General features: G+C 35.6%; 1 protein-coding gene across 2 annotated transcripts in view; it reads right to left on the reverse strand.

The window, feature by feature from the left end:
- Positions 1 to 863: 863 nt before the first annotated feature.
- The window catches only part of SH3BGRL (SH3 domain binding glutamate rich protein like), a 71,921-nt gene continuing 50,326 nt past the window's right edge, over positions 864 to 22,458 (reverse strand). For both annotated transcript variants that reach the window (XM_040265634.1, XM_040265633.1), the window contains exons 2-4: positions 11,399 to 11,584; positions 8,301 to 8,381; positions 864 to 1,528 (exon numbers count right to left, since the gene is read on the reverse strand). In XM_040265634.1, the coding sequence (XP_040121568.1) occupies positions 1,496 to 1,528; positions 8,301 to 8,381; positions 11,399 to 11,584 (300 nt within the window). In that variant the 3' untranslated portion in view covers positions 864 to 1,495. The remainder of the gene's footprint in view (positions 1,529 to 8,300; positions 8,382 to 11,398; positions 11,585 to 22,458) is intronic.

Here is a 22,458-nt window from a genome sequence, read left to right on the forward strand (position 1 = left end):
AGCATATTTTTGTACACAAAATAATTCTTTGTTTGACTCCAGTGTATACTGCAAAATTCAGAGCCCTAAAGAAATTTACAAAGTGTATTCAAAGTGTTTTCTTTCTGTTATTTTCTCTTTTCTCCTATCCCGTTATCTAAAAAGTGTATTACCCACCTAAAATTATTATTACACTATTTAGAAACTCTATGAACACAAAAATTTATGTTTTTGAAAGTAGTGAGTTTATTTTAAAACATTGCATCAAGTTTGAATTTCAGCAAAGCCATGTCTTCATTATATGCTGATTTTGGCAAAGAGCACAGACTTGCATACATCAAATGATATGATAAAGTAACTTAAAGTAAAATGTGTTTGCTTTCAGTAATGTGGAACCAAATTACAATAGTAGTGCGGAACTAAAGCACAATATACATGTCTTCTGGCTGATGTAGGGCATAATGTTTCTTGTCTTCTAAGAAGTTCTCAAAATTAATATTTAAAAAATTGATCCTTTTGTCTGATACTTATGGTATTCACTGGAATAGAGGCATAGAAAAGATTCTCTCTGCTTAGATTAATGCACTCATACAATAAGCTGAAACAAAAATGTCAAATATGTCAGAGATAGTGGCATTCATGATCATAAGTTGTTTTAAAAGGGGAAACTTAGTTCCAATCTATTTTAAAAGTTAATTAAAAGTCTGAGTTCTTTGCAAAAGGATGTCATTTTAAACTTATTTGCCACCCCACTTCCATAACATACATATACATATTTCTCCAGGACAAGCAGCTTAGCAACATGATTGCATGAAAGTAAAGCAAGAAATTTTGTGGTTAAGCAAGAAACTTTTCAACTGAATACATCTTTTTTTTTTTTTTTGTGTGGGAGATCATCTGTTCTGGTCACTGAAATATGCAAAGAAAGGCTACATTTAGAAGCCTAGAAAACCTGTGATTCAGTACATAGAACTTTTTTAAACTTTTAACTACAAAGGAATGGGAATGTTATAAATACCACAGGAAATTACAATGTATGACATATCATAAACATTATCTGCAACTACTTTTTAGTCACAATAATCTCACATTAAAAAGGTACATACTTTTGTTCACTAAAATTAATGAGGCAATTTGGGAACAAGAGACAAATTCTCACTCGCCTTTTAAAATTATTCAATGTAGAGATACAGATATAATTAAACTGCAATAATAATACCAAAAAAGGGAACAGATGCTTGCTTTTTAAAATCACTGAAGTACATAAAATGCCTTAGCAGACAGCAATAGTATTCCATGACACCTACTTAAAATTTCATGTTCATTTCCTATTTTCCTCATCACAATGTTAACATTTTAATTATGTATTCATTTTAACTGTTTGCATGTGAAAGTACCAACTAATCAATTATTTCAACATTAAGCCTACTTCTTTTGAAGCCATGATAATTTTGATATTTTATAAAAAGCAGTAGAGACTCCTTTTTTAGGATGCTTAAGGCAGAATATTTAAGATTCATGCTTGCTGCTTTGCCTGAGCTTCTGCTTCCTGAAATGGAAAAAAGAAAAACAGATTTAAATATCATAAAACAGATACCCAAGTGTATTTTGAGTAAACTATATTATCTCAAATTACTAAGAATATTCAGAATAAGAAAAATAGCCCCCAGAAAAAGACAGCTTAAAAATTCTTAATAGAAAAACTATAATATAGAAACTTCTGCCTAAAAACAGATGTAACAGAGAACTGCCTACAATTCCATAAAAGCTAGTGATTTACACTTGTGTCAATTATAGTTACCATTTTATTTAAAAGTAGCTAATTTCCTTTTTGAGTGATTTTTCACAAAAATTGAGTGTTCAAAAACATTGTCATCTACAGTTTCCAGTCTGCTGAGTTTTGTTTAATTAAGGCTTAAGTTACTTAGAAAAAAGTGTTATCTGCCAAAATGCTGTTTTTAAATTTCATAGCAGTTCCTGTGGACAGTGAGTACTTCTACCATAGGAACTCTGACCTATAGGTGTGCTCTGGCACTTAAGATAGTACTCGACACAAAGTAAAATTCAAGGAAAAATATATGGAAATAAAGATGGGCGGCATGAGTGAATTTGGTGAAAGAAACCTCAGATTTGAGTTGTAGAAATTGTATATACTAGAAAATCAGCACCTAAACACCTGTCTCTAATAGAATATCAAGAGGAATGAAAGCAACTGAATATTCCAAAATAAGCCTCTGATGCTAACACCAGAAGAAAGGAAAAATAAAAGGTGCTACATTTTTACCCCCCCCAAAAAAAGAAGTAAAAATGATAGAAGGAAACCAGAAGACAGTGTAAGTCATTCTTAATATATCCTTAACAAAACAGATATAATACACTATCAACTCACCTTCTAAAACCCTTAGTAAAAATATATATAGTAAATATATACATAGTAAATATATATATATATAGATAGATAGATATAGATATATATAGTCCCTAAGCTCTTTTGAAATTTCTAAGGTAGTGTTTTGCTGTCAAAATGAGTATGTCTTAGACCTACATTATGTATTTTATTTCATTTTATTGAACAAGCTTCTAAATATTTCCTCACACAGCACAATGAATTTTATACCAAAACCCTTCAATGCCCTAGCATATATAGGTGGGGAAGAGGTGGTATAAAATATGAATATGTGACTAATGTAATGTCCTTCTTCTTATGATCACTTAATACCTGAGTAACTAGTATTTTGGAGACAGCCTAATTCCCTAAAGTCCCACTTATCAATCTTTACTGTAATCTGTCACAAACTGTGTAGCTTTCAGTTATCCTTTATAATAGAATAAATTACTAGCACAAAAATCCAAGACAAAAGGCAATTAAATATTCTTTGTAATTTGTCTTTAAGAACATATACTATTTAATATACTATATTTAAATATACTATACTTATATTTGCTCACAAGTATATTATATATACTTAAATATACATACTATATTATATATACTTAATATATACCTGTAAGTATAGTATATTAAATACACTATACTTATATTTAAATATAAAATATACTATATATTTAAATTATTTACTTTTTAAAATATAGTTTATTCATAAAATATGTAAATTGTGCTAAAAGCTTTATTATTATGTAAAAGTAAGTGGCTAGTATTTATAGAATCATGAGTTACTTAATCAACCAGAGAGCTTTAGAAATAGGAATATGATGTGTTCTTTACCTCTACTCCCACCATAAACATGATTCTATAAATGCATTGGTTTTGAATCATATAATCCTGGGTTCAAATTCCATATCTGCTACTCAGTTATTATGTAGTCTTGGTCAAATTACTTCAATTATCTGAGTATCAGTTTCCTCTCTGTAAAATGGCATTGAGGATACCTAGCTCTTAAGGGTGGAATAAAGATAAAATGAGATGAATGTGAACTGTGTAGCTCAGTGCTTGGTTCATTGCAGGTATCCATATTTTTTTCCTACCTTTCTTCTTTCCACTTTCTGGATAAAGTGGAAAGTAACTAAGACCAACACCACAGCTAAGTGTTATTAACATACAGTTTCCCTTGGAGATGTAGTAAAATGGAATGGATTTAGTAGAAATGGGAATGTTTTAAATTTCACAGTAGAGGCAGATTTTCATGGCCTCTCCCTAGACCCAGGTGGTTCAAAGTCCATGAGAATACTTCTTTAACCAGCATGTTTTGGTCTTTCAACATGTTAGTGAACATGGCTTTTCCACATCACTGGATTTTTATATTTTAGTAAAAATATATCAGTTATTTTATTCCATATCAAAACTATCAACTCTACTGAAATGTAAGAAATGCTAAGTGCTAAGAAATTATCTTTTGTATTAATAAAATAGTAAATAGCAAAAAAAGTAAATAGTAAATATATTTATATACTATGTCTAAATGCATCCAATATTCAAAAGAATAAAAAAATTATTTTCTTAAATGGGATTCCTTGCTTTATGGAACTATTTGCTATTGGGTACTCTTAAATAACAAGTTTTCCAGTGCACTGGTTTTCAATACTTTTTAAGTATAAAGAGAATGTATTTTAATTTTTTGGAAAAGAAAGGGAAAAATAGGCATATTATTAGTTATGATTCTAGTCTCTTTTGCCCTATATATATATTTAAATGTAATTAGAATGTTAATTACACAATAAAAGCAATTCTGTAGCTCATTATAATGTATCTTTTCACAAACTATCATTTTTTAATGAGAACATGAGTTCATTAAGTGGATAGACCATTTTTGTTGATCCTATTTTTAGACATTTAACTTGTTTACAAATTTCTTAAGATATAAATAATATTTTTATTTTGTTATTTATAAAGCCTTTTCCATGTATAAAATTATTTCAATAGGCTTTAATAAAATTACTTTAGTAAAATTACTGGATGAAGAATTGTAAACATTTTTTAGGTCCCTAATATATATTTGCCATTTTGGTTTTCAAACAGTAGTACCTATTTATACCATCATCAGTAATATATGAGAGAATACGTTTCAATGAACCCTTCTCAGCATTGAGCATTGTCACTCTTTTAATTTGTTAACTTCATAGATGAGTACTGTATCTACTTTTATCACATTTATTTTATTATGACTGCACTTTTCCAATGTGGGTTACTTAGCTGTATCTCTTATTTTGTATACTTTCTTTTCAGCCAGTTCTTTCTGGAAGAATTATATTCTTGTTAAATTAAAGGGGAAAACTTTTCTGATACAAAATTTATGACTTTTAATCTTGAGAAAAACTTATTAAATACTAACATTCAAAATCTCCCTATTACCAATCTACCCTCAACTCCACTGTCAATTCTGGACAGCTTTTTGTTATCCCAATCTATCAGCTCCCTCTAGTTTAATCCTTGATATCCACTGTTCATTTACTCTATTCCTACTTCTAGGGTTAAACAAGGATGAAAAAAATACTATAAATAAGTTGAATGGCTTCATAATGGGCTCATCAACTCTAACTTCATCTGGGCCTTTCATCCTGCGAAGCCATCATTCCATCCATGGTTTTAGCCTATTCTTTAGCTTTTTATTATTATTATTTTCAGCAAGTGAATACTTTCAATTCTCATTGAACTTCCCATCCCTCCTAGCAGATGATTTTTCTTCCTACCTCATACTAAAGATAAAACATTTTCAAATATGAACTTCCCTAAACTCTCATGCACATTAAAACTTCTATTTTCATCTTTCTCTCCTCATTCTTTCCAGTCTCAGAAGAAAACTGCATACCCTCTCCTTTCCAAGACTAGCCCCTCCCTCGGATCACTCACTTTTCTGTTTCCCCCATGACTTTTGCTTTATTTCCCAATCACCCAGGTTAGAAGCCTTAGAGATTGCTTCAATCCTTCCCAATTCTTTTCATACACAAGAAATCTAGTATACTGCCAAATTCTATCACAAGTGATTTTTCTGTGTCTCTTAAATCCATCTTTTCTTTTCTATAGCTGCTCTCCCATTTTAGGTCTTCTCTTCTGGACTCTTAACATACCCTCTAATGGGTCAGCCCAACTCTAGTATCTCATTTATTCAATGTTTCACAATCCACAGAGCTGCAAAATTTATTTTCTTAACACAAAGATCAAATCATATCTTAAAATACAGATATAATCACCTCATTGCCTTCCTTCATTCCTAGAAGATGAAGTTGAAAGTATTTAGCACAGCATTCATAATCCGGTTCCCAACCTTCCTAGCCAATCTCATCTCTTAACGCATCTTCTTTTATTTAATATGTCCTATACTAGGTTCATGCTACACTGCACTGCTGCTCCCCAAATATACCATCAGGTGCAGCTATATCCAAATGCAGTGGTTCCCGCTGCAACCTCTGTGGAAGACGCTTAGTGTTACTTCAGTATTTTGGAATCCTTAATAGCTCAAATGTCAATTCCTCTGTGAATCCTTCCCCAAACTCCTTAATAGTAATTTATGATTACTTCTTCTGGATGCCTACTAAACTTTATTCATACCAAACATATAGAATTTACCACAGTATATAATAATTATTTGTAGACATATTCATTGTATAATTGTCTGCATACATGTCCCTCTCTAGGTTATAAACACTTTGAAGACAGAGATTATGCCGTATTCTCTGTATTTGCCCTACTATCAATATCAAGTCAATATTTGACACTCAGTAAATATTTACTGAATGAATAAATGAATGAATGACTTCCAATTTTCACTGAAAGTCATCAGTCATAGAAAATAGACTATCCTTCCTTTCATACTTTCTCTAATATATGCACTGAAATCAGTGACAATTTGGGTTTTGCTAACTTGTTTGAGGGCTTCCCAAGGTGGTGCTAGTGGTAAAGAACACTCCTGCCAAGGCAAGAGATGTAAGAGATGCAGGTTCAATCCCTGGGTTGGGAAGATCACTTGGGGGACAGCATGGCAACCTACTCCAGTATTCTTGTCTGGAGAATCTCATGAACAGAGGAGTCTGGCAGGCTACAGTCCATCAGTTCAGTTCAGTTCTTTCGCTCAGTCATGTCCGACTCTTTCAGACCCCATGAATCACAGCACACCAGGCCTCCCTGTCCATCACCAACTCCCAGAGTTCACTCACACTCACGTCCATCGAGTCAGTGATACCATCCAGCCATCTCATCCTCTGTCGTCCCCTTCTCCTCCTGCCCCCAATCCCTCCTAGCATCAGTCTTTTCCAATGAGTCAACTCTTCACATGAGGTGGCCAAAGTACTGGAGCTTCAGCTTTAGCATCATTCCTTCCAAAGAAATCCCAGGGTTGATCTCCTTCAGAATGGACTGGTTGGATCTCCTTGCAGTCCAAGGAACTCTCAAGAGTCTTCTCCAACACCACAGTTCAAACGCATCAATTCTTTGGCATTCAGCCTTCTTCACAGTCCAACTCTCACATCCATACATGACCATTGGAAAAACCATAGCCTTGACTAGACAGACCTTTGCTGGCAAAGTAATGTCTCTACTTTTCAATATGCTATCGAGGTTGGTCATAACTTTTCTTCCAAGGAGTAAGCATCTTTTAATTTCATGGCTGCACTCACCATCTGCAGTGATTTTGGAGCCCCAAAAAATAAAGTCTGACACTGTTTCCACTGTTTCCCCATCTATTTCCCATGAAGTGATGGGACCGGATGCCATGATCTTTGTTTTCTGAATGTTGAGCTTTAAGCCAACTTTTTCACTCTCCACTTTCACTTTCATCAAGAGGCTTTTTAGTTCCTCTTCACTTTCTGCCATAAGGGTGGTGTCATTTGCATATCTGAGGTTATTGATATTTCTCCCTGCAATCTACAGTCCATAGGGTCACAAAAAAGTTGGACATGACTGAAGAGACTTAGCTTGCTTAAAGAAAGACTAAGCTTGCTTAACTTGTTTAAAGAAAAATGCCTTACCTAAGATTTCCTACAATTTGAATTATATAAAGCCTAAAATAATACATTTTATCCATGGTAAAACAAAGTTTGGCAAGGAAACAGAATTTCATAGTAACTCAAAAACGCCTGTAAATGGTCTCTAGTGAAAACATAGACAATAATACAGACTCATAATTGAAGAAGGAGCTGGAGTTTGAAGAATTTGTTTAACATAAAATTAACTTCTAAGAGCAAAATGTAAAATGCCAGCAGGGGACACACATTTTTATTAAACTAGCCTTTGTGGAGAAGAAATATGGTAAAAGGCAAAGGCATATTTAAAGTCCAATTCTTTGAGACTCTTCTTCAAGTTGGCAATTTAATTATCCACTTTTTTCTTTATATGATCTCCCCTGGGAACTCTGCCACTCACAAAATTTTGTCATTGGCAGGGGGAAATTTCTAAATTCAGCCAGCAATTTAGTGACCAGTTTTGAGACTCAGATGCTCTTAGTTAAAATTTGAATAGGGGACTACAGCATTTGCTTTCACACAAAAGCAATAGATACTGCCAAGAAGATTATTATGAACTAAGATGATTTCTGTCTATGTAGACCCATACATAACAACTGGAATAATGGAGTCTTTAAAATTGCCAACCACTTATTTGTGAATGGGTCAGTGAGAAATTTGCTGTCTTGGGCAGTTTGACAGGGAAGTCACTCTGCCTACCTCTTATCCACATGCATAATGTATTTGATTATGCACATCTGTTTACCATACTAGGGATTAAGTGCATGCAGAGCAGGGGCATTTCCTTTCAGCTATGTTGTACTGCCTCTGGCTTAATCTGAGTACTTAATAAAGGAAATTTTACTGATTTAAAAAAAAAAACAGCAATAAAGTGGCCTACAAAGAAAAGGAAAACTGAATCATACCTTTGAACCAGGTGGGGCTGTCAAACCTAAAAAGGCATACACCGCATTATTTTCTCTGGCTTCAAAGAAGGCATCATAATCCTTGATAAAAAGAAGGCACAAAGAATTAGCAATATGAAACCTTTGTTGGTTGGAAGGAAAAGGGGAAATTAATTCAAAATGATCTGGCTGCATAACATCTTTGGGGGCAGACAGGTTAGTTAACTTCCATAATGCTAGAATTCTGTAAAGAGCAGTAAAGAGGAAAGGCTTATTGGACCCCAGTTAATGTGGGTTAAAAGATACGCTGTTCTGTGAGACAAGAAATTGGTCTTTTACTTCATACTGCATAGAACTTAAATCTGCCTCAGGGGAAGTAGCTTTCTTCACAGCCCAAAATAGCCAATTATATGCCTGTAAGAGGTTGCTTATTTCTGGTAGGAAACTGTTGCTCTAGTTCACCACTATTTCTCCTGCATTATTTATGCAGATAAAAATAAAAATAAATAATTATAAAATAAATAAAATAATAAAAATAAAAATAATTTTAAAAGTTAGAGATGTCTTCAGAACGAATGAAAGACCAGACATTAGCTAGCCATGCTCATGGCCATAAGAATAATAAATCTGTGTTGAATTTGGAGGAAGGGTATGAGATTTTCATGAAATAGGACTGAAAGGGCAGTTCAGTTCAGTTCAGTTCAGTCGCTCAGTCATATCCAACTCTTTGTGACCCCATGAACTGTAGCATGTCAGGCCTCCCTGTCCATCATCAACTCCTGGAGTCCACCCAAACCCATGTCCATTGAGTTGGTGATGACACCTAACCAACTCATCCTCTGTCATCCCCTTCTTCTCCTGCCCTCAATCTTTTCCAGCATCAGGGTCTTTTCAAATGAGTCAGTTCTTCACATCAGGTGGCCAAAGTATTGGAGTTTCAGCTTCAGTATCAGTCCTACCAATGAACACCCAGGACTGATTTCCTTTAGGATGGACTGGTTGCATGTCCTTGCAGTCCAAGGGAGTCTCAAGAGTCTTCTCCAACACCACAGTTCAAAAGCATCAATTCTTCAGTGCTCAGCTTTCTTTATAGTCCAACTGTCACATCCTTACATGACTACTGGAAAAACTATAGCCTTGACTAGACGGACCTTTGTTGGCAAAGTAATGTCTCTGCCTTTTAATATGCTATCTCGGTTGGTCATAACTTTCCTTGTTGACTTGCCATCAACAAACACAATGGCATACTTGAAAACATCAATCACAAAGTAAAAATTACTTTTCTTTCCCTAATCCACATATAGGTTAAAAATTTAAAGAAAATTCATTAATGATACCAAAATAAAAGCTTTACTAAATGGCAGTGAAACATGTATAATATCATATATGAAATGAATCACCAGTCCAGGTTCGATGCATGATACTGGATGCTTGGGGCTGGTGCATTGAGATGACCCAGAGGGATGGTATGGGGAGGGAGGAGGGAGGGGGGTCCAGGATGGGGATGGATTCATATTGATGTATGGCAAAACCGGTACAATATTGTAAAGTAATTAACCTCCAATTAAAGTAAATAAAATTAAATAAATTTATATTAAAAAATAAGATTCCTCTTTTTAAACTAATTTCAAACTAAATAAGTCAAACAGCTCACCTCTTTACAGCAGCTTCTTCATGAACATACTAAAACAATAACATGCTCTGGTCTGTACTTACATATTCACTGATAACTTCTTGGTGAACAACTCATCTTTTTGCCTCCGAATAGAAGGCAAATGGTACCCCACTCCAGTACTCTTACCTGGAAAATCCCATGGATGAAAGAGCCTGGTGGGCTGCAGTGCATGGGGTCGCAAAGAGTCAGATACGACTGAGTGACTTCACTTTCACTTTTCACTTTCATGCATTGGAAAAGGAAATGGAAACACATTCCAGTGTTCTTGTATAGAGAATCTCAGGGACAGGGGAGCCTGGTGGGCTGCCATCTATGGAGTTGCACAGAGTCAGACACGACTGAGGCGACTTAGCAGAAGCAGCAGCAGAAGGCAATATAAGGAAAGGAGTACATCAAGGCTGTATATTGTCACCCTGCTTATTTAACTTACATGCAGAGTACATCATAAGAAACGCTAGGCTGGGTGAAGCACAAGCTGGAATCAAGATTGCTGGGAGAAATATCAATAACCTCTGATACGCAGATGACACTACCCTTATGGCAGAAAGTGAAGAAGAACTAAAAAGCCTCTTGATGAAAGTGAAAGAGGAGAGTGAAAAAGTTGGCTTAAAACTCAAAATGCACAAAACTAAGATCATGGAATCCAGTCCCATCACTTCACAGCAAATAAATGGGGAAAAAGTGGAAACAGTGACAGACTTTATTTGGGGGGGCGGGGCTCCAAAAATCACTGAAGATGGTGACTGCAGCCATGAAATTAAAAGATGCTTGCTCCTTGGAAGAAAAGTTATGACCAACCTAGACAGAATATTAAAAAGCAGAGACATTAGTTTGCCAACAAACGTCCATCTAGTCAAAGCTATAGTTTTTCCAGTAGTCATGTATGGATGTGAAAGGTGTACTATAATGAAAGATGAGCACCGAAGAATTGATGCTTTTGAACTGTGGTACTGGAGAAGACTCTTGAGAGTCCCTTGGATAGCAAGGAGATCCAACCAGTCCATCCTAAAGGAAATCAGTCCTGAGTATTCATTGGAAGGACGGATGCTGAAGCTGACACTCCAATACTTTGGCCACCTGATGCGAAGAGCTGACTCATTTGAAAAGACCGTGATGCTGGGAAAGATTGAAGGCAGGAAGAGAGTGGGCGGACAGAGGATGAGATGGCATTAGCAACTCAAGGGATATGAGTTTGAGTAAACTCCGGGAGTTGGCGATGGACAGGGAGGCCTGGTATGCTGCAGTTCTTGGGGTTGCAAAGAGTTGGACATGACTGAGTGAACTGAACTGAACTGAGAAGGCAAAACACCCCAGATGTCTAGGATGGACGCAAAGGATAAGCAGGAGAAATGACTGTATGGAAATGTGGGGCAGGAGTAAAAGAAAAAGAATGGGTTTGAGGCAATCAATTTGAAAAAAACAAGAATTTTAATTGGTTCCTTACCCCACGATACTGGCTTTCATTGAAAATCTGAGGTGGCAGGGGGTATCCTGTGGCTGGTCGATTGTTTTCAGGTACATTTTCTCTCATCCACTTCCGATTTTCTTCATTGGCTGCAATATCTTTTTCTTCAAATCCTATTTTGTTAGCTTCTAAGAAACCAAGCACATCTTGCTGTTTTTTCTTAATCTAAGAACCAAAGGACAAGAAATTATATTGTTGAACAAATAGCTTTTATTGTTTTTATTTTTCAAATTCAATAAAAGTGTGTTAATGAACTAGTAGAAATGAATTCATACATGGATTAAGATTTGTGGCTTTCCAGAACATATGTGGTTTTCCCTCTTTATTAATGTGTTCTCAATGATGTCTAATAAGAGGATTGAGAGTTTTCAATTCACAGATCCTTTTATCAACCTGATTTTTCCTTTTCCTCTGAAATTACCATATCTAATCATGTAGAATTAAAGCTAGCTGATGCATATCAATAATATAAAGGAGAATTAACTAAAAAGTATCTACAAACCTCTCTTAATTTTATCCCTTGTTGAAAGTCATCCCAAATGACCTGAGTCTAATTCCTATCTTAATAAGCATCACATAGCTAACAGAAATGAATCTTACCTTGAGAATGTTTCAAGCCTCTATGCCTCAATTTTCATCATTTAGAATAGAAATTGAAGAAGATGTAAGAAGATCTAAGCCTGCTTTTATAATAAATTTGGAATATACCTGTACCATTCATTAGCCCTTAACATGTAATACTAAGGAATCTTAGAGATCATACACTTATTATGTTTCCTAATCGTTCCTAGAAGGCTTTAGAATAATAAAATTAATATTTTTAGGTTTCTTCTCTGATATGCTTTTCTTTTAGAACCTTGATCACACATCTATAGTAATTTTCCAAATTTAAAACTTAGTAAACATTTCTGAGCTGCAGAGCACAATCAATAAATATTTCTTCATGGAACTACACTAAAAAGACTCACAGAGCAGAAGCATCAAAAATACAAAATCAAAAGAAAAAGTCTTTTTAATGGAAATCAAAATGCAAAATAAAAAGAAACTTTCATTTAGTCAAACCTTCTTTAGATTTATATCCCCCCACACACATACATACATGTGTAAACTGAGGTCATATTTCTGTTCTTCTAACTTGTTTGTGACTACAGGTAATTTTATCTCTCATCACACAACTCCAGGAAAAAAAATTCTCAACTTCTCCCAATAGGAACTGAAATCTCTACAAGATATTTAGATCAGAGCACAGAATGTCCTTCTTTAAAGATCACTTACAATCCAGCAAAATTTGTAGCTAAGTTTTCTAATAGGAATCATATTTCCTTATTAACTTATAAAATCAAACTTTCATTTATAAATGTAACAATACTACACCCTGGGTCAGGAAGATACCCTGGAGAAGGGAATGGCTACCCACTCCAGTAATCTTGCCTGGAGAATTCCGTGGACAGAGGAGCCTGGTGGGCTACAATCCATGGGATTGAAAAGAGTCAGACATGACTGAGCAACTAAGTACACCACCTTTTGAATTTTGAGGACTGTTCTTGTTCAGTCACTCAGTCGTGTTTGGCTCTGACTCTTTGCGACCCCATGGACTTCAGCACACCAGGCTTCCCCATCCCTCACCATCTCCTGAAGCCTGCTCAAACTCATGTCCATAGAGTCGGTTATACCATCCAATCATCTGTTGTCCCCTTCTCCTCCTGCCTTCAATCTTTCCCAGCATCAAGGTCTTTTCAAATGAGTCAGCTCTTCACAACAGGTGGCCAAAGTATTGGAGCTACAGCTTCAGCATCAGTCCTTCCAATGAATATTCAGAACTGATTTCCTTTAGGATCGACTGGTTTGATTTCCTTGCAGTCCAAAGGTATCTCAAGAGTCTTCTCCAACATCACAGTTCAAAAGCATCAATTCTTCTGCACTCATCCTTCTTTATGGTCCATTTCTCACATCCATACATAACTAATGGGAAAACCATAACTTTGACTATATGGACCTTTGTTGGCAAAGTGATGTCTGCTTTTTAATACACTGTCTAGGTTTGTCATAGCTTTTCTTTAAAGGAGCAAACATATTTTAATTTCATGGCTGTGGTTACTGTCTACAGTGATTTTGCAGCCCAAGAAAATAAAGTCTGTCACTGTTTTCATTGAATTTTGAGGATAATCCATGTAAAAGTCAGTAACAGGAGTGATAGAAGGCTCAATTAAATTAGTGGGTTTTTATCTCCATGATGCTAAAGGGGGTGTTCAGTTTGCATGGAGTGTGTCAAGTAATTTGTTCATGATTTGCATATTTACAAATTTAAGTAGTTATACAGATATCCCATAAATATGGTACTTTGAGGCATTTGCCATTCCAACAGATATTTTTAGTGAATTAAGAGTTACTGTTATATCTAACATGCTAAGAATTATAATGGCCCTCAATGACTGTCACCTGTCATGCTTATGGGAGACAGAAAGCAGAGAACCCTTAAGATAAATGACTCTTTCAGGCCTTTCTCACATTATTGAATGTTTAATATGTTGGGAACACTGTTCTCTATGTCTCTCTCTCTTAACTCTCTATGAGTTAAGGCGGTAGCCAGGCCTGGTATCAGTGGTCATTATATTATAGCTTCAGTTATGTCTTTACCCTCTAACCATTAGCTCTGGATCACAAGTATTTCTTCCATCTTCTGGAACTGCCTGACAAGTAAGTACACATGCCTCTTAGAGTATTCTACATCTTCAAAGGGCTGAACAGAATGGGCTATAATACTTTTTAAAGTAGATTCTGCCCTAGCAATATGAACATTTATCCAGGTTTGAATCTTTAGGAAATGTAAAAAGTTGTTTCTTAACTTGATACATCTGTAAGTTCATTTTCAAATATCAATTTTACTTCCTACAAGGGATGATTTATATCTAAAGAGTTAGTGCCTATAGGTACATGCTCACTAAAATACATCCCTACAAAGTGGTTTTGGATAGATGTGACTGAAAACCATACATTGCTAAAACAATTAGGAACAATTGTTCAGAACAATTAGGAATGCATATTACAAAGTTTCCCTAAAGAATAAAATTTAAATTTCCTACAGGAAAAAATACTTTGGAGTTAAAAGGTTACTGATATCCTTTTCAACACAAAAATGTATTTGCAAGTAGACAGTGGCACTGTTCAGGAACTTAGATGAATCTTTTTCAAAGAGCAAACCACACTCCCCACTTTCACCCAAAGAATGCCTACCTGTCAGGGTTTGAGATTCAGGGTATCCATCCCACCAAAGACACAGAGCAGGGCTGCTGAAAAACTGCTGTCTACACGAACAAATGTGTCTCCAGCTAGCCTCAGTAAGTTTCCTGTCTGTCAGCCAAAGGTCAAGTTTTTTTTTTTTTTTTTTAAGAGGGAAACTGATAAGGTTTCTGCTTTAGAAGGTGTCAGAGTGAATGTTCAAATTCCAAAGGAAGAACAAAGCTTCAATAATCATGCTTCTAATGGGAAAACAAGAGTCTTTTTCATGACAGTGCTGACCTACAATAAAACATTTAATCAAGATGAGGTTTTGTCTTGTTTTATAAATAACCTGACGTATTTTCTCAGCTGACACTTTACAGTGAAGATTGACAGAGGTTCCAACCGTGATTCACTAAAATTTGAAATGATTGTCTGACACTATTTCATAGCTATTCAACAATATTTCTTGGGTGCCTTTTAAGTGTGTAAGAAATTTATGAGGTTCTCTCAAATGTCTAAAGAAAAATAGCAGATTCCCTCCTAAAATTACAATCTAGTGGGAAGGATTAGACATAAATACATTAAAAATTTTAATTACAACAATGGTATTTAAATATGAAACTAAAACAACCATACAAGGCTGAGAGGAGTCAAGTGAATGACAAAGCAAATGAGTGGAAGAAGAGAAAGTAAATGTTTATTGCTATGAGTGATGCCACTTAGACTAAGCTTAATAATGACTTCACAAATACTACACACATATCCATCTTTACTGAATTCAGTCTCATGCTTACTGAAAGCATGATGTGTTTAGTAAAGCTTAATATAAACAACCAGCTGTGAAAAATGAGCTCACAACTATTATGGCATATTGCACTAGAACAATGAAGGTATAGTATTATAAAATAAACCTGTACACTTTCTAAATGGATGCTCACAATTTCTATGATTAAATTCTTAATGAATAAACACTTATGTAGGTATGCATTTTGTCTTTTTATACAAGTTACAATTTGTGACCCAGTCAACTTATGCAAAAATAAATTCAGATATATAGACTCCCTCCAATTGGTTCTATTTGTTTTGAATCTGCTATAAGAGAAGCTGCTCTAATTTGTAGAGAAATAATAAGCTTATCTTCGCTTAGCCAGTGCCTAATAAGCATTTAAGAGTGGGGTGAAGGAAGCTTGAACAAATAGAATTTAAAGCTGTTTTTTTTTTAGTCTTTTATTAATCTACTTACCAAATATACCCAAAAGGAAAATCAAATCTGAATCCCCAGTCTGTTTGGCTATAGACCACAGCAGCATGGCCACTGTGTAGTCATTTGGTAACCAAAGAGATCTGCATGCATTTTAAAGAGAATACTGTAATAAGCCCTTAAGGCACTGGCTTCTTACCGCTTAATCTAATGGTACAAGCACAGCAAGAGACATTTACTTTCAGCTTGCTTGTTTTGCAATATTTTAAAAAAATGCTTTGGTCACAATCAGCCATGAAAAACTTGTAATTCATATCTCTTTACCAACAAGTCTGCAACAAATCTAGGTTAAGACTATTCAGAATTTTGTTGTTGATCTCCCACCTCTACCCCTAGCTCTCTGGAGTTCTCCAGACAGATATTCCACGATGTGGCAGCATAAGAGCACAATGCAAGGTTTGCTATTTTACTGCTGCTTGCCATCCCAAAATGCTGTAACTATTTTCTCTTTTAGTTGCACTTCTACCACACTATGTCTAAAGAGATGTTAAGGCCCAAGTAACTTCAGAATTAGAGCCTTGTGTGAAAAGGGGAAAAGGTAGATGTTTAAAGGTACTTTCTCAAAAATAGCTATTACTGTGTCTTAAGGTGGTCACAGTAAAGACAGTACAGTCACGCCTAATTTTCTGGGTTAAGACTTTTCTTGAACAGTTCTGAATAATCTCATCTATCCAGCTCTTTCTTATCTGAAGTTTTTTTTTTCCCCATAGTCAGAAGAAACTGTGGTGTCTCTCCAGTTCCTTCAGACACTGCTCCATGTGTAGATCCAGGAAGTTGTAAAATAAGGAGCACCAATTCGATTCAATTTGATTCAATTCAATTCAATCTTCTGATGCCTGAAACTTTATCATTACTGATTTAGAATGGGCAGGAAGTGTGCATGTTTAGAGTGGAAGGATGGACTGCCTGGAGAGAAGTAGGTTAGGAAACAGTGAAGTTTCTTTGTGTGCCTTAGAATTTTGCCCAGAGTCGTCCCTACTTAAATTCTAACAGAAGGTTACACAAAAATGCATTGGGAATGCCCTCCCAAGATAATCTGAAAACAAAATTTCCAAGCCTCACTGTATGTTATCATTGAGCTAAGCTTTGTACCAGATAAAGACCTCTAAGGAGAAAGGAAAACTAAGGCTTGTTGAGTGTTTGCTGAGTATCAAATTCTTTGTGAGTCTATGTATACATAGCTCTTGAAATCCTCACAATTCTGAAAGGTTAGTATGATTATCTTCATTTTACAAAAATGGAAACTGAGATTTAGAAAGGTTAACAGTCGTGCCTGAGAAGAATGATCTATTAATTGCATGTACCAAATTACAAATCTAAAGCTATCTGGCTGCAAAGCCCTGTTCTTTTTCACTACATGCAGTACATATTAGAATTCACAGTCTTGCTGGAGAAATAAGACTGACATATATGAGAGAGTTCCTTCTAAGCTATGTGATACAGAATAGAAAGACAACAAACCTGAGGTATGTTATCTTCTAAATAGCCTCATTTAGTGCACTTGATTTTCCAGGTATTATGGTCTCTTTTCCCTTGATCAGTCTAAACTGACCCCACTGAATTCCCAAGTCCACCAATTTGTGGGCTGACTTGCTTGTACATAGGCAGCATGCACAGAGGAGAACTGAATGGAATGTAATGAGGCCTCTGATTTCTTGTTGACTGCACTGAGAACAATGTAGCCCGTGTCTCCCCTTTGCCAAACATTTTATCACATAATAGTTCTGAGTGGGCAAAGTTGTTATGTGGGGCATATTTCTGTACTTAAAATTAACAAAGAAATAAATAAGAAAGTGCAAGGGCATCAGATGCTTCCCGTTCTTTATTATTTTTTAAATAAGCAATGTACCCATTACTTTAAAAAAGTCCAACAATCATTTCAGACAGTAAAATGATCAGAATACAATAAACTATTCACTTGAAAGTAAAAAAAAAAAAAAAAAAGCTTTAACTGAGTCAGTAAGAGACAGGGGGACTAAAGGAAAGAGTATCTACAGAGGAAAGTTCCAGATAAGAGAGGGCTTATATAGATGAGATTATTCAGAACTGAAACTTAATTTAGTCAGGAAAACCTCTTTTAATCCAGATAATGCAGGTTGACTATACTTTCACCTCTTGCAGGTGAACTTCAAACCCACATAGTCTTATCAAATGTACAGGCCAATAGAAATGTCTGCTGTTCTTTGGTTGCTAAGTCATGTCCAACTCTTTGTGACCCCATGGACTACAACTCACTGGGCTCCTCTGTCTAGAAAATTATTAGCAGGTTAATAAATAATAGACTAATTTGACCAAAGGCTGAAAGCCACAGAATCAAAATATATATTGTAATCCTACTGCTGCTACACTGGTTCTCTGTGGCCAACTTCAACCTTACCCCCTACTGCTTAACTTTAAAGTTTCTGCATAATGTTTTATCTACCACTATAAAAATATACATTACTCAGCCACCCTATAGCAGATCAAGCTGCCTTTATTCTTGCCTGAGTTTATTGTGCCAAAGACCTGGAAAAGGTCAGTTTTCATTCCAATCCCAAAGAAAAGCAATGCCAAAGAACGTACAAACTATACTTCAGCTGTGTTCATTAAGCATGCTAGCAAAGTAATGCTCAAAACCCTTCTAGCTAAGCTTCAGAAGTGCATGAACCGAGAACTTCCAGACGTACAAGTTGGATTTAGAAAAGGCAGAGGAACCAGAGATCAAATTGTCAACATTTGTTGGATCATGGAGAAAGCAATGGAATTCCAGGGAAAAAAAAAATCTATCTCTGCTTCAGTGACTACACTTAAGCCCTTGACTGTGTGAATAACAACAAACTGTGGAAAATTCTTAAAGAGATATCAGACCACCTTACCTGTTTCCTGAGATCCTATATGTAGTTCAAGAAGCAACAGTTAGAACCAGACATGGAACAGTATATTAGTTCAAAATTAGAAAAAGAATATGTCAAGGCTGTATATTGTCACTCTGCTTATGTAACTTATACACAGAGTACATCATGTGAAATGCTGGGCTGGATGAATCACAAGTTGGAATCAAGACTGATGGGAGAAATACTGACCTCAGATATGCAAAGGATACCACATTAATGGCAGAAAACGAAGAGCAACTAAAGATCCTCCTGATGAGGGTGAAAGACGAGAGTGAAAAAGCTGACTTAAAACTCAACATTCAAAAAACTAAGATCATGGCATTCAGTCCAATCACTTCATGGCAAATAGATGGCAAAAAAGTGAAAACAGTGACAGATTTTATTTTCTTTGGCTCCAAAATCATTGTAGAAAGTGACTGCAGTCATGAAATTAAAAGATACTTCTTCCTAGGAAGGAAAGCTATGACAAACCTAGACAGTGTATTAAAAAGCAGAGACATTATTTTGCCAACAGAGGTCTGTCTAGTCAAAGATATGCTTTTTCCAGTAGTCATGTATGAATGTTAGAGTTGGACCACAATGAAAGGCTAAGCACTAAAGAACTGGTGCTTTCAAACTGAGGTGCTAGAGAAGACTTTTGAGAGTGACTTGGACACCAGGATCAAGCCAGTCAAGTCCATTCATGTTGCTGAAAATGGTAAAATGTCATTCTTTTTTTATGCTTGAATAGGATTCTAGTGTACATATATAACACATATTCTTTATCCATTAATCTGTTGATGAACACTGAGATTGCTTCCATATCATGTAAATACTCCTGCTATGAACATTGGGGTGTGGTAGTTTTTTGAATTAGTGTTTTGGCTGTTTTGGATATATACCCAGGACTGGAATTGCTGAGTCATGTAGTAGTTTTATTTTTAGTTTTTAAAGAAACCTCCATACTGTTTTCCATAGTGACTTTACCAACTTACATTTTCACCAGCAGTGTACATGGGTTCCCTTTTACAGAGAAAAAAAAAAAACAGACTTTAAAACACAGATTGTAAGAGAGAATGAAAAACACTGCATAATCATAAATGGATTAATATAAGAAGAAGATACAATGATTGTAAATACATATGCACACAACAAAGGAGCACCTCAATGTCTAAGGCAAATATTAACAGCAAATAAAGGGAGAAATTGACAGTAACACAATAGTAGTATGAGACTTTAACACCACATTTATATCAGTGAACAGATAATCCAGACTGAAAATCAGTAAGAAAACACTGGCCTTAATGGACACAATAGAGTAGATGGGCTTAATAGACATATAAAAAACAGTCCATCCAAAACCAACAGAAAACACATTCTTTTAAAGTGAACATATAACAGTCTCCAGGATAGATCACATGCAAGGCCACAGAAAAGCTTGGTAAATTTAAGAAGACTGAAATCATACCAATCATTTTTTCTAATCACAGTACTATGTGATAAGAAACAAAAATTAAGGGAAAATATGCAAAAAAAAGACAAACACATGGAGGCTACTAAACAATGGGTCACAGAATAAATCAAAATGACAGTGAAAAAATATCTAGAGACAAATGAAAACGAAACCACAATGGTCTTAAACCTATGGGATGTGGTGAAAATGGTTCAAAGAGAAGTCTACAGCAATCTAGAAAAAGAAAAAATTCAGATAACAGTCTAAACTTACACCTAAAGGAACTAGAAAAAGAAGAACAAAGGCAAAAGATAGTATAAAAAGAGAAATAATGAAAAGCAGAGCAGAAATCAATCAAATGCTGGGGGTGGGGCGGGGGGAGAAAAAGCAACAAAGAAACTAACAGCTGATTCTCTGAAAACAAACAAAATAATAAATTTTAAGCCAGACTCAGGCAAGTTTTCCCTTGAAGTACAAAAGGAAGTAGGGCAAAGGCTAACAGAGTTTTGCCAAAAGAATGCACTGGTCATAGCAAACACCCTCTTACAACAACACAAGAGACAACTCTACATATGGACATCAACAGATGGTCAATACAAAAATCAGATTGATTATATTATTTGCAGCTGGAGCAGTCCTGTACAATCAGCAAAAACAAGACCGGGAGCTGACTGTGACTCACATAATGAAATCCTTATTGCAAAATTCAGAACCACTAGGCCATTCAGTTATCAACTAAAACAAATCCCTTAGGATTATACAGTGGAAGTGAAAAATAGATTCAAGGGATTACATCTGATAGACAGAGTGCCTGGACAACTACAGAAGGACGTTTGTAACATTGTACAGAAGGTGAGATCAAAACTATCCCCAAGAAAAAGAAATGCAAGAAAGTAAAACAGTCATATGAGGAGGCCTTACAAATAGCTGAGAAAAGAGAAGCAAAGGAGAAAAGGAAAGATATACCCATCTAACTGCAGAGTTCCAAAGAATAGCAAGGAGAGATTTAAAAAAAAGCCTTCTTCAGTGATCAATGAAAAGAAATAGAGGAAAACAACACAATGGGAAAGACTAGAGATCACATCAAGAAAATTAGAGATACCAAGGAAATATTTCATGCAACAATGGGCACAATAGAGAACAGAAACTGCATGGACATAACAGAAGCAGAAGTTATTAAGAAGAAGCGGCAAGAATACACAGAAGAACTACACAAAGAAGATTTTAATGACCCAGATGACTGCAATGGGGTAATCACTCACCTAGAGCCAGACATTTTTGAGTGCTAAGTCAAGGGAGCCTTAGGAAGCATTACTATGAACAAAGCTACTGGAGATGATGGAATTCCAGCTGAGCTATTTCAAATCCTGAAAGATGATACTATTAAAGTGTTGCACTCAATATGCCAGCAAATTTGGGAAACTCAGCAGTGGTCACAAGACTGAAAAAGATTCAGTTTTCATTCCATTCCCAAAGGAATGCAATGCCAAAAAATGTTCAAACTACCACATAATTGCACTCATTTCACATGCTAGCAAAGTAATGCTCAAAATTCCCCAAGCTAGGCTTCAATAGTAGGTGAACCAAGATGTTGGTAGAACATCTTGTACTTCCAGATGTTCAAGCTTAATTTAAAAAAGGCAGAGAAAGCAGAGATCAAATTGCCAACATCCATCAGATCAGAGGAAAACCAAGAGAATTCCATAAAAACATCCATTTCTTCTACATTGATTAAGCTAAAGCCATGTACTGTGTGGATCAAAACAAATGGTGGGAAATTCTTCAAAAGATGGGAATACCAGAAAGGAAACCCACCAAAAGAAAGGGAAGACCACCTTTCCTGCCTCCTAGAAACTTGTATGCAGGTCAAGAAGCAATAGCTGGAACCAGACATGGAAAAGGGAACTGATTCAAAATTGGGAATGGAGTACGTCAAGGCTGTAAACTGTCACACTGCTTATTTAACTTATATGCAGAGTCCATCATGTGAAGCTCAAACATGAATCAAGATAGCTGGGGAAAATATCAATAACCCCAGATATGCAGATGACATCTCCTTTATGGCAGAAAGCAAAGAGGAACTAAATATTGATGAAGGTGAAAGAAGAGAGTGGAAAAGCTAGTTTAAAACTCAATATTCAGAGAACAAGATGGTGGAGGAGTAGGTGGACATGGGTGTATCTCTCCATGGATACATCAGGAATACACCTTCAGACATAGAAGTGCATGCAGAACACCAGCTGAGAATGGA

The sequence above is a fragment of the Oryx dammah genome, unplaced genomic scaffold (assembly GCF_014754425.2).
Source record: "Oryx dammah isolate SB20612 unplaced genomic scaffold, SCBI_Odam_1.1 HiC_scaffold_23, whole genome shotgun sequence".
Classification (NCBI taxonomy): Eukaryota; Metazoa; Chordata; class Mammalia; order Artiodactyla; family Bovidae; genus Oryx; species Oryx dammah.